Below are 13,253 nucleotides of genomic sequence, written 5' to 3'. Positions count from 1 at the left end.
TTCTTCAGCAGCGACATAAGGTAATGGTATTATTATGCCTAATTTGCAAGTAGGGAAAATGAGGAGTAGATAGGCCTACACAGAGTAATGCAAAAGAACTTGGGCAGAGCTGGGGGCAGAGCCCAGACCTCCAGTATGGTGTAGTCTAAGATGTATTATTTGTTACATGTCATTTCTTTAGAAAAAGGAGTGAACCAAATGCTAATGTCCTGTTAACGGAATACTTCCTCAGGCAAATGCAGTTGGAATTCTGCCCCTAAGAGAAAGATCAAGTTAAAAATTTATCTGATTCAGAGATCCCTCGCCAATCCTGTAGACAGCCATCTCTCCCAGTTTCATAAACAAAGCATGAACAGTGTCATGATTTCAGACTGTTCTTTTAACCTCTCCTGGCCATTTGCCTCCTCTGGTGTTTCAATGGACAATGAACTGTTGGAAATAACTGAAAAGTCATGGATCATTGACAAACTGTACGTAAAAACATCAGCAAACAACGGACACAACCCTGGGCCCTCAGTAGAGAGATGATATTTCAGCTCCCTAAACATTGTTAGGATTAGCAGCAAAGCTTGGGCAGCTGTTAAGGCCGAGTAAATAGGTGCACTGACTTGTCCTCATTTTTCTGATTAGATAAATTAGGCTGCATCAAGGAGCAAGTTTACCAACAGGACAGAGACAGCTGGAAGGTGCCCACCAAGAAATGCTTACAGCTTCACACAGTCCTCTCCCAGGGATGTACTCAGCTGTCCCTTTTCTTTCTCTTCCTTGTGTCCTCTTTAACCTCCAGTTGACATTCACAGCTGCAGTGATTCACTGGAGTCTGAGCTCTGCATAACAGAGCTGTTCATTGGAGAAAGGTTTAATTTACTGTGAATGTGCAGAGTTAGGTGGTAGTCTGTGAGGACAATAATTAAAAAAAAAAAATTCCCTCCCTCAGATTTATTGGCTTTTTGTTTCCAGAGAAGATGTTCCCTTTTTATTTTAATATCTATCTGCTTGAGGGCCTCTACTGATTCTTTTTTCTGTTTCAGAGATCATTCTGAAACAATTCATAAAACTAAAGGAGGCTCTTAGGTACAATTTTAATGGTCTAATTTGTTTTCAAACTCAGGGAAAAAGAAACCCCAGCTCTATTACTAATGACATAACAGCAAGGTAGCAATAAAAAGAATGATTTTTGTTATAAAGGGGTAAATAATTCTCTCTAGGCTTCTTTCACTAGATTACGTATTGCATATATTTTAAAGATATCTAATGGCAAGGATGTTATTAATTTTATTTATAATTAAAATATGGCTGGTGACAAAGTGATATGCAGTGTCCCTTTCTGCCTGCCTGCATTTCTCAGTGGAGCAGTCATGTTCCCTTTCAGGACAGTGGCTGCTCTTTGGGTGGGAACATGCTTTGGGAAACAACAGCAGAATTTTAAAATAAGAAGTAAGCAGCGGCTAGGTTCAATTTATGGTTCTTCTTGAGTAAAAATCAGTATATGATTCTTTGCTATCTGCTTGAATAAGCCATCTCCTCTGTCTCCTTAGGGCTGGAGTCCCTAATTCTATCCCAGCTTTGATGTCGGCGGTATTTGGATTTTAGAGGCTCAGTAACTAAAATTGTTTTAAAGGCAGAAATAAGCAACAGCTGAGGAAAAGCTGTTAGCTGGGACACTTCACATTTCAAGGATAGATTAAGGTGTTGGTTGACTTTGGAAGCAAAGCTACTTTGACTTGTTACCCTCCTTCCAAGCTGCAAGAAGGGGTTTGCTTATTCACACTCTGGTTCTAATCCATGTGGGATGATAAGGGGCCCAGGGACTAGAGGAAATTACTGTTTTGGATGGGTCTGGAAGCGGTAAGGCATAGATTTCTCTTCCAAGCTAGAGATGGTGAGCTCTGATGTCATGAGACAACCACTTGTGGGCACAAAACAGCCCCTGTCCTTTTTCACTGCCTGTCCTAAGCTCTTTCAGATGGTTGCTGTTGGCCAGCAGCATAATGGCATGGTGAAAAGGAAAAAAATAATCATCTCATGGTGTGTATTAGCCTGCTGAGCAAATAATCTAGGGATAGTGAGTGCTGCTTAAATGCCAAACTGTTGGATCTTTATTATGGTAGAAAATTAACCATATCAAAGTTGAGTGGGGATTGTACTAGCATTTATCATCTATTTTTGCCCAGTCACTCACAGTCCATCCTTCCCTCAGTTTACAGTTTTGCCACTCCAAATCCCTTTAAATCCCTGATGAAGGAATTCCTCTTCCAGGAAGACCAGTGGGGCTGACCTTCTTCAGGAAAAACACACTTATTAATTAAAAGAACATTGTTTCTCTATCTTTTAGAGCCAAACCATGGATCACTTGATTTATGTTTCTTGTTTGTTAGAAGTTGGTAAAACTGTAAAACACATTTAGTTCAAAAGAGCTCCTCACTGGAGCTATTCTGTGGGCCAGATTCTTCTTTGGGCAAAGTTTCACCATCTTTAATTTGAAAGTAAAGTGCTCTTTGTTGCAGGTACTCTAAGGCCTCTTTTTTCTATTGAAAATTTTCACACCTGACTAGATTGTACTTGAAAGGATTAGGGATTCTATGTAAAAAGAAAAGAAGCCCATATTTGCACCTGTAAAAAGATGTGTGTTAGCAAGCAAGATCACTTGTTTCTTTTTATTTACTGTTTATTATTTTCTCGCTTAAAATGCAGTGCTGCCCAGTGACAGACGTGAAATGCTCCACTGTGGCTGGAGGATGCTGTGCCACCTGTTCTGCCCCATCTGCCTCTGGAATTGGAGTGCTTACAAATAACCTGTGTGGAAATGAACACATATGACAGTTCGCTGAAATTCTTGCTGCCATCTAGGGCACTACCAGAAATGAGGAGCTAGTCAGGAATAAGGAGCATTGATTAAAATAAAGGGCTAAGTGTGTCCATAGCATTGCAGGCTGTATGTGTTGGGCTCTGTTGAACTAGACTCTGCTTAGCTTTGTTACACTCCTTCAAGTCTGGCTTCTGGGGCTAGGAAAGGTGGTTTGCTGATTGAGTAGCAGTGCTGGCAGAAAAAAAATGCTGTAAATTCCAGTTGTTTCCCATTACCTCTCTGCTGGAGGTTATTGCCTTGCATCTCTGGAATAAAAAAGATTTTGCATGAATGTCTGCTCCTCTGGCCATGTCTGCTCAAGTCTCTGACCATGAGCATGGGAGAGGCTGTTTTCTCCAAGAGCTAGACTGAAAAAGAAAGAAGATCTCAGCACCTTGTTTGTTCATGCTGCTGGGTCCAAAGGCCACAGCAAGCAAAGGGGGTAGGCTCAGTTGTAGTGAGAGTCCCCATGTCCACATGTGTAGGAGCATGTGGGAGGGAGACCTGACCCTACAGAGCAGAGTGTTGAGGTTTGTTGGGGTGTAGTGGATGTTCCTAGCTTAGTGCCCTTCCTCTGCAAAGCAAGGCAACATGTGTCAGCTCAGTGCTTTTCCTCACTGGGAAAGCAGAAGCACCTAAGTATGACATGCAAACAAAGTAAGAGGTTCACGTTCAGGCAAGACTTATGGAATCATGGGTGAATGCTGCAAACTTCTCTGGTTTCCTAGGGAATTTGACCTCCAGTTATTTCTCGGTTTTGAGTGATAGTGAGGAGGATATTGCTGTGTTAGGGAGGCTACACACTGCAAATCACACTTTGCAGCCTGGGTGCCTCTGGATCAGCACAATTATGATAAAATCATAGAATGGTTTGAGTTGGAAGGGACCTTAAAGATAATCTAGTTCCACCCTCCTGCCGTGAACAGGGACACCTTCCACTACACCAGGTTGCTCCAAGCCCCATCCAACCTGGCCTTGAACACTTCCAGGGATGGCGCAGCCACAGCTTCTCTGGGCAACCTGTGCCAGGGCCTCACCACCCTTGAAGTAAAGAATTTCTTCCTAACATCAAACCTAAATCTCTCCTCTTCCAGTTTAAAACCATTCATCCTTGTCCTATCACTATCAGCCCACGTAACAAGTTGCTCTCTTTTTTTATTAAATTCTCTTTAGGCTCTGGAAGACTGCAATAAGGTCTTCCTGGAGCTTCTCTTCTCCAGGCTGAACAACCCCATCTCTCTCAGCCTGTCTTTGTATGAGAGGTGCTCCCGCTCTCTGATGATCTTTGTGGCCCTGTGATCTGTCTTTGTTCACAGCAGCCTGCAAAGGGACATAATCTAAATATTGGATTCTTGTTGTGACAGCTCTTCCTGTTAAAATAACTTGGACATGACTGTGCTCCTTTCTGTCCTCCAATAGGGATGCAGCGGCTGCATTATATCTGTAGGTGGGCAGATTCCCAATAACCTGGCAGTACCACTGTACCAGAGTGGAGTGAAGATTCTTGGCACAAATCCTTTGCAGATTGACCAGGCAGAAGATCGTTCCATATTCTCAGCTGTCTTGGATAAGCTGCATGTGGCCCAGGCTCCCTGGAAGGCAGTCAGCACACTGGTAAGTTGGGATGTGCATCTGGGAAATGCTGAAGCAGATGGGGGCTGGGATGTGCATCTGCTCAGGAAGGACTGACTCACTGATATGTTTCAAGATTCCAAAGAAGGCATTTGACAGATTTTCACTGCCCATGTTAAAGAACTTTTTGATCCCTGTAAAGTGATGCTACACCCGCACTGGGAGTGGGTGGAAACTGGAAAGGAAGTGTCTTTAAATCACCTTACACAGCCTGGGGTATATACCCAGTAGAAGTTAGCACCACTGACAGGCTAGTTTAGATATCCTGCTAGCCTTGAGATCTGTTCTAGCAGGTGGAGATTGCAAAAGAATAGAGATATGTTGGCACTGCTTTTTTTTCCCAGTGAAGCTCTATGTACAGGGGAGGTCTGAAGGTGACAGCTCTGGAACCAGGAAGCTGTGTGTTACATTGAGTCCAGGCTGCAGTCCCCAGCTTCTTTCCCCTCATCTTAATTACTAGTAAAGTGCAAATGCAGTTACAATTGGAATTTTGGAATGACTTTAAAATATTTTCTTGTTCACAGCATGTTTTTCCTCCCTTTCTTTAGAGAGACGCTGTTGAATTTGCAAGGTCTGTGAGTTACCCATGTTTGCTGAGGCCCTCTTATGTTCTGAGGTAAGGCATAGCAAGGTGGCATATGAACTCCAAAAACCTCTCTGAGACAAGGGAGAACAATTTCAGGGGACCTGTGTGGAAAACTCTGTGCCAGGTATATGTGGCATTAAGCTGTCCATGAGACAACTGCTCAAATCAATTAATAAAGCCAATGGATCCCTGAAGTCCATCAGGCACTGATCAAAGGTAGAACATAATCATAAGAATGTCTGTTCATCTGTATTAGCTTTTGCGTATCTCAAAGCCAAAACCATGAACCATCTGGGATATTCTTTAAGGTTCCTGAGATTGTTACCTGTACAATTAAGTCAGAAGATTGTTTGCCGCCAGGAACAACAGAAGAGAACCTGCTGAGGCCGTTTATTGAGATGGGCATCTGGTTTTCAGAAAATGACAGTTCATCTTTTGAATTCCGCTTCTTATTTGCCAAGCTTCTCCGCTTACAGGCATATTTTATGTCACTACACCGTGGCAGCTGCTTCTCATTAAACAGGCATTGTATGGAGTCCCTCATTTCCAACAGCCAGCCAGACTTTTGAGGAGGTTACACCAGCACATGCACACAGCAAACTCACAAGTTCTGAATGATCCCTCTTCTCTGCAAAAAGTTTCTTTATGGCTGGGTGACTCAGCACAGGCAGTTTGCTGGTCACAGTTTACAAGTGAAAATAAATTGGAGACAGGATCTTTTTTATATGAAAGACACCCATATCAAAATGAAGAAGCACAATATCAGCTTTCGGGACTGGGGGAAAAGCACACATTTTGTTTTAAAAGAAGAAAAGGAGAAGGGTTACTTCAACCCTGAAGGAAATATCCTCTAGAAGAGACTCCCGAATGTGAGTTTTCTATCTGGTCTCTTAAGACTTGCAATGTGGTTTCAAGCAAAGTTAGAAAACAGCCCTCCTGTCAGGAGTAAAGTTGAGTATAGTTAAGTATAAGGTAAAAACTGTTCCTGATGTAATTCTCCAGATTTCTAGGGATCACTTCTTTTAGCCTGTTGTTTCCATCTGTATTAAAACCATTATAGGCCCTTTCTGTGTTAAGTATTTGCTAATGTGTGTTAGTGCAGGGTAGGGGGACTCCAGGGAGAAAGATGAAACTGAAGGATGTAAAACTTGCGGAATGAGAGTGTGAAAAGCCCTAGGAGAGATTTTGCCTGGTCTCTGTCTGCAGAACAGCGGCAGTCCATAGCTAGACTTCTTCATCCTCTGAGCAGATATGACCTTTAATATTGGCCAGTTTCCTTGCAAACTAAATGCCTTTCCCCACCAGTTAGGCACTGTGTACACCAGCTCACATCCTCAGTGGTACTACTGACACAAGTTCATGGATTTATTGAACTCTATTGATTTACATCAGCTGAAGGAGTAAATATAATCACCTAGGTACCTGTGTCTATTTATCTTAGGATAAAGTGACTGATTTGTAGGATAGATCCTTCTTCCAGTTTTCCCCACAGCCTCTGTGGGCTTGCCCAACAAAGCAAAGGGGAAGCTGCGCATCAGTGGTAGAAATGGGAAATGCAACATCTTTTTTATAAGATGCTTGTCTTTAAAAGGGACCTGAATCACTTACTCTGGACCCATGCTCTCCCAGATCCCTTCTCTGACATTACTGGCTGTTACAATTAAAGCAGCTTTCAGATATTTGCTGTACTGTGTCTATTCCCTTAAGAAATGAGACATTAGGGGAGGAACACAGTGAAATTGGCCAGCAAAGAACAGACCTGGATTTGCATCTGGATTTACACTGTCACAACCATTGCCAGCGACCCACGCATGCCTCACTTCATCTGTCCCTGAGGAGCAATTGGGCTAAAGTGAGCCAAGTGTATGTTTGTCCTGAGCTCCCAGCTAACCTGCCCCAGGGGGAAAGTCTGGGTCTTACTGGGGCTGGGTGGCTGAGGAGCCATCTCCCCCAGCTTATGGGGACCTTCAAAGGCTTGGCTCAGGAAGGGGATTTGGCAGCAGTACTAAGGCTATGAAAACACAGTTCTTTCTTTGTTTCTTCACTATGGTTCTGGAGGTCTCCTGTCTTCTCTGGGAAGGATAATGGAGGGTCATTGGGTACCACCTCTGCCTCTCTTTGAGTCAAGAACAGAGCAAATGGCTGGAGTCAGGAGCTTGCTTGGCTAGTCTGTCATACAGAGGTTGTTGGTAACCTTGTGAACCCTGTGCCCTGGTGCCTTACACTGATCTCTCCCTAAAATTCACAAGGGAAGCTGACCTGTGTTCCCTTCTTTCCTATTCTCACAGTGGGTCTGCAATGAATGTAGTATTCACTGAGGACGAGATGAAGAAGTTCTTAGCAGAAGCCACCAGAGTCTCTCAGGTACCTCTTGTGCTCCCGCCTCTTTTTGTGTTTCCCTTATTTATTTCATCTCTACTGTGTTTTCTATCTCTTTGTTTCTTTACTGTGTCTTCCTCACTCTTTCCCTTCCTTGCTTGGGGAAGAGCCACTGAGTTTGACTCCTCAGTTTGTTCCCTAATAGGCTCCCTAACTTGGGAGCATGTGCAAACATCCTTACTGACCCCACCAGGATGCCTGCATGGAGTAAGAACAGCAGGCAGCTGTTTTACCTGGGCATACATTCCTGACCAGTTAATTGTGTAAATAGATGTAGGCCACTGAGCTGGGACCCTTCCAGGCTTGCCAGTGGCAGGTTATGCCACCCAGCATTGAACTGGTAGCCTCTTTCACTCACTTTTTGAGTTGTTTTGCCTGGCTTCTTTGAACAACTTAAAACTTCATCTTGGCATCTCTTCTGAAGGTTTTTTCCTCTTCTTCTTTTTTTTTTTTTAATGGTCACTGTTCAGAACAGGGCTGTGGCACTCCAGAAATCTTGGAGTTAAAAATAAATGAATCAAAGAGAAACTGTCTGAAAACACATGAAAACACAACTGGCTATGGAAGTCAGACATATTACTGCTTTCTCAGAATTCTCAGGTGGTTAAAGCTTGAACAAGATCAAAACCATGCAATTTTTAAGTGTATGAGGCAAAAGGTGCAAATTTAGCTTTTCAGCAAGAAATGGTGGAATTAAAGGGAGATATGTTTCAAAGTAATAATATCCTGAAGGATAGGTTAGTGTGGAGGCAAGGAGACCACTTATTACTATCTTTGAACAAGTTTTAGAGGGGTAGTGGCACTGTTACTTCCATCAGAAGGAATTATTTAACTAATTCTCAGAAGACTATAGGGTCAACCTGTGGTAGTGTGCCAGGTTCTTAGCAGTGCTTAGCCTCCCAAAATGCCTAACTTCTCTCTGTACTTCATCTGAAGTACTCTGCTTTGTGTTTACACTCGCAGAAGCAGAGCAGACAACAGCCGTAAGCCCCATTCAGTGGGACAGATCACTTTGTCATGCTGCTGGGTGGCTTTGTGATGGCAGTGGATGCCCTATAGGAGGTTCTAGCCCAGAAAAGTGACCCCTAGTCAGCTTAATTTGTCTCAGCTTGACTGACTTGAATTGGGCAATGCTGTTCTTTGTTTCTGAGAGCTCTCATCCCTGGTACAGGAGGCCTTTCTGGGAGTTGCATTTGTAGAGTCTTGGCAATACGTGACATATTCATAGGGGAAAGAGAGGGTGTTCGCATGAGATCCTTATGATATCTGGTTCTGCTACACACACAAGGCACTGCTGCTTGCTGCAAACGTGACCAGTTGCACATCATGAGGTTTTGGGTGCTCTGGTTCTGATCCTGAAGAGACTTACCCTAGATTTACATGCTATTTTTTTCCTAGTGTAGTCAGACTGCCAAGGGAAGAACTTCTTCCTTCATCCAGTATTGTGCATTGACAAAAGCTGTAGTATAGTTGAAGCCAAGCTAGCAAAAAGCAAACCAGAACAAAAGTACTGTGCTCTGCTTCTAAATTAGGGAGGATTTTTCAGTCTTGTCAAGGCTTTGTGGCCTGTGAGTGGTTCTACAGAAGCTACCAGTATTAGTTGTGACCATCTTTGCATAGGCTTAGTTTATCTGGTTCCAAAACCTTACCTAGTTCTGCTCCATCCAGCAGAGCTTCTCCAGGTAAAGGCCCTGCTAATTCTTGTTCTGTTGTTTTAATGACTGCTGTTTCAGTGTTGTGTCATTGTGGCATTTATGTTGTCAATAATGTTCAAAACTTCTAGTGCGGGTTGAGACAAATTGAAGTAAACAAGGCTGTGTGCACATATAAAATCTTCCGGTGAAAAACTGCAGCAAGACAGAAAGTAGCAGGACACAAGCCACTAAACTTATGAAACAGTATAGGCTTCAGCATTGTCCTTGCCTGTGAATTTACCCTTGCACTGATAAATGGAAGGAATTGTGTTTTGTAACTTTTAGAGTTGCTTGGTATTTTTTCAAGAGGAGCCTTTAAAACATGCACAAACTGTCATTTATTTCATTTTATTCTCTAATAAATAATAGGCAGTTAGTAGTGGATGGGACAGGTAAAATGTTGAGACACAAAGCTGTCTAGGAAGAATGCAGATTAGAGTTTTTTGGAGCAGGCGTCTGGAAGGAGAAAGTATTAGAGGAGAGTGGAAGTGTGTGTTAGCATCCCACAGACAGGCAGGAAGAAGAGGAAGGAAAACAATGTCTACCAGGGAAGGTAGTGAGAGTCAAGGACAGGTTGTTCCTGGCCAGTTATAATTAGTGGCAACCTCTCCCTGGGAGACTTAGGAAACCAGGCAGAGAAATTAGAAAGGAATGGATCAGTTGCCTAGAATGTATGACTCTAAAATAGCAAAAAACCTCTCTACAAAGTCATTGAGAATGCTGAGGATCAGTTCCTTTGTGAAGCACCACATCCAATGAGATGGCTGGGAGGCTCAGACCAAGGAAGAATTAAAGATCTTGGAGTTAAGGACTGTCTTTGGGAAATGGGATTAGAGATCACTGGATCCACGCATTTCTTGCTGTCGTCTTCCTGCCATGATGTCATGTAAAAGACCTTTATGGTTTTGCCCCAAATTTCCCTGTCACGGTGTTGTTATGGAGAGCTCAAACTTTTTTTGCATCAGTGGTTTTAGGGAAATCATGCCAAGTTCCCCCATTATATCTCTGCAAAGTTCACTTATCTGTGGAAATGAGGATATTAATAGATTGATCTTCTGGTCTTTTGCTTCCAAAAGGTCCTGGGTGGTCTATAAATATTCTCTTACAAAAACTTTCTAGTTTTTTCTTGTCTTGATGGCAGGATCACCCTGTGGTACTCACTAAATTTATTGAAGATGCCCGTGAGGTGGAAATGGATGCTGTAGCCAAGGCAGGAAGAGTAAGTACTTCACTTTTCTTTAACATTAAACGTGTTTTTTCAGGATCTGAGATCTGCAAAAATGTGTAGTCTGAATGATTTACTATAGAACCATGGATTCATGCTGAGGAGAGTAAAGAAATAAGAGGAATCCATCTTAGGCTCAAAACCATTGTGCTTGAAAAGCTCCACCTATCTTATTGTATACACCTAACCAGTTATTTTTTAAGCATTGCTTATCCATGTAAATGAATCCTTTCGAATATAATTTTTACCGGACTTGCAAATCACTGGCTTCAGAAATGACTTTCATCAGAATTTTATCATGGGTTATGGAATTACCACAGTGATTCAATTTTTTTTACAACTTTGCCTTGCATTTCATTACTCAGCAAAGGCAAAAAAATCACAAACTTCTCAATTAACAGGCATATTATTTTTTCGATCTTAATTTTTAACCAGCAGACATGATCACTTTTTTGGTATTAAGGTCATGTGCCTTGATGCAGTTGATTCAATTTAAATCCTTAGGCCTGGATTTCCTCTGCTTTCTTTTCTCCATGATAAAACACCACAAAAGAGTGGGGGTAAAATAATACACCAGTGATGTTAGTTCATGCTTGTTCCTGTTGGGGAATGGCAACTTTTTTGTGTTCTGGCAAGCAGAACTTAGAAATTTGGTTTAAAGCCTCCTTAGCTTTTACCTTCTGAGCCCACATATGTTAGAGAGAGGAAGGGAGCCTTAGGATCTCCAGGCTGTGGTAGGTTTTATCATGTTCATGATTTGCTTAACCATGGTAGAAGGACACTGACATGGTTTCCTTGTTCATATGCCTAGTGTCTGCTTCAGGCATATTCTCCTCAAAATCTTGGGAAATTCACTTCTTGTTGCCCCACCATCTGTATCCTTTTTCAGATACAGTTCTGTTCAGGAGGCTGGGCTATGCTGGGGTCAAAGGAACAGTTTGTGAGAGGGTGAAATGACCAAGTGCTCTCTCATTGCTGTGTGCAGGTTATTTCACATGCTATTTCAGAGCATGTGGAGAATGCAGGCGTTCACTCAGGAGATGCCACCCTCATGTTCCCCACACAGACCATCAGCCAGGGAGCCTTGGAGAAGGTTTGTGTTGCACTAGCACTGAAAAGAGAAAAGGAAATGAGGATTTGAATCTGCTTTCCCTCCATCACCAGTGGAGAAATCAAATCACCAATGATTTTTTTAAGGCCACTGTGGTATGTGCAAGTGACGGATGTCAGGGTACCCCTGTGATTGGCTTGATTATCTGAACTGTGTCCGAGTAATTTAAGCAGTAGATGTGCACACTTTTCCACCCATAGGATTTTTTGTTTCCTTGGTTTAAAACCAGCTTCTGTAGCAGTAGACAATTGTTTAATTCATACATATGCTATGGTTCTCTTTCCACTTCCTTTTCTCCCACAATCCTTAAATGATTATGTCAGATGTATGACTTTCTAGCTGTCTGCTTTTCCAAAATAATTATCAGGATGAATAAACCTCACCTAATCTTGACTTTTTCCCCTTTCGAGAATAGACCTTGTGATACCCAGTTAGTTGTTAAGATGCATTTATAAAATGAAATGTGCCATGCCCCATGATGTCATCCTGTTAAGGGTTTGCTTGGAAGCCAGCAAAAGCTGTAATATAATGATCTGTGCTCCAGCTCTGTTTCCAAGAATGTCCAAAGCCGTGTTTCTGAAAATATCATCTCCTGGAGCAAAGCTATTCAAACCTTTGTATTGACACACCTGAGAAATAAGACTTTCCTCCCAGTTTGTTCCAGAGTGTATCTGCTCACACCTCCCACGGATCTGTGATGGGACAGGCATGTTGGTGAAAGACTTTTAAGACACTTAAAAAACTGATTAGTTATTCTCAAATAACAAAACATTATTCATTATGTCACCAAGAAAGGTATAAAGACTCCAGTGTGCAGTGTAGGAATTGCTGCAGGGCAAGGCTTTGATTCTCTGTTTTTCTCCTTCTCCCCTCTGCTTTCTCACACACACCAGAAACTGATTTTTACTTCTGCCCTCAAATGGCACTTCAGGCTCTAGGTTACTAGGGAAATTATACATGTGTGCTTCTGAAATAATGTTATTGCCAAAATGTGGGGATAGAGAAAAAGAAACAGGACAGAGAGAGAGGATGTTTAAAGAAATCCACAAGTCTAGTGATTTATTGCCATGATGCTCTCTATTTTGTGGAACCTTATTATTTATTCTATATACACACATTTACACTTTTTAAATTTGGTTTTTATAGGTAAAAGCTGCTACAAAAAAGATTGCAAAAGCCTTTGCCATCTCTGGTCCATTCAATATCCAGTTCTTGGTGCAAGGCAACAATGTGCTGGTAAGAGCTGTTGTGAGTGTGGCAGGGCCTATGCTGTGCTGAGGTTTGTGGGTCCTGCATATCTGCTGTGGGCATGGTGGCAGTGGCAGCCACCTGCCTTGTTCAGAGGATGTGGGGTTGCCTGTGCCACCCCTCATCACACAGCTCTCCCTGCCTGTGTGGCAGAGAGCATCCTCCCCTGCCTTCACACTGAGGGTGAAGAGAGTCTGCTTGCTTTGTCTGTCAGCTTTGTTTCACTGTGGGCTGCTGTCCTTCCCAAAATTATCAGTTTGGAATAGGATGGGACAGCACTGGGACCTGCACCTCATCCTATGTACTGGATATCATGGCTTTTAGACCTCTGATATCCTCTCTCATCTTCAGCTATTTTGATGTTAAATTAAGCCTTCAAAGGGATTGAAAAGAAAGCAAGACAATATAAGTGTTGAAACCTTTACTATAAGCCATTAGGATGGTTATCTGAATAGTCCTAGTAGTTATTAGTAAGAGAAGTACAGCAGATGTCTGACCCTGTCTGGGTAACAGTTGGCTTTCTGTTGCTA

At 42.5% G+C, this 13,253-nt stretch overlaps 1 protein-coding gene across 1 annotated transcript in view; it reads left to right on the top strand.

The window, feature by feature from the left end:
• CPS1 (carbamoyl-phosphate synthase 1) overlaps positions 1–13,253 on the top strand; it is a 98,622-nt gene that overhangs the window by 68,288 nt on the left and 17,081 nt on the right. Inside the window, exons 26-31 of the mRNA XM_048310348.1 lie at positions 4,268–4,462; positions 5,029–5,096; positions 7,355–7,430; positions 10,281–10,358; positions 11,350–11,457; positions 12,622–12,711. Of these exons, the coding sequence (XP_048166305.1) occupies positions 4,268–4,462; positions 5,029–5,096; positions 7,355–7,430; positions 10,281–10,358; positions 11,350–11,457; positions 12,622–12,711 (615 nt within the window). The remainder of the gene's footprint in view (positions 1–4,267; positions 4,463–5,028; positions 5,097–7,354; positions 7,431–10,280; positions 10,359–11,349; positions 11,458–12,621; positions 12,712–13,253) is intronic.

This window comes from Corvus hawaiiensis, chromosome 7, assembly GCF_020740725.1.
Source record: "Corvus hawaiiensis isolate bCorHaw1 chromosome 7, bCorHaw1.pri.cur, whole genome shotgun sequence".
NCBI lineage: Eukaryota > Metazoa > Chordata > Aves > Passeriformes > Corvidae > Corvus > Corvus hawaiiensis.
Note: the sequence above shows the minus strand (reverse complement) of the source record. Positions and strands in the feature narration are given on the sequence as shown.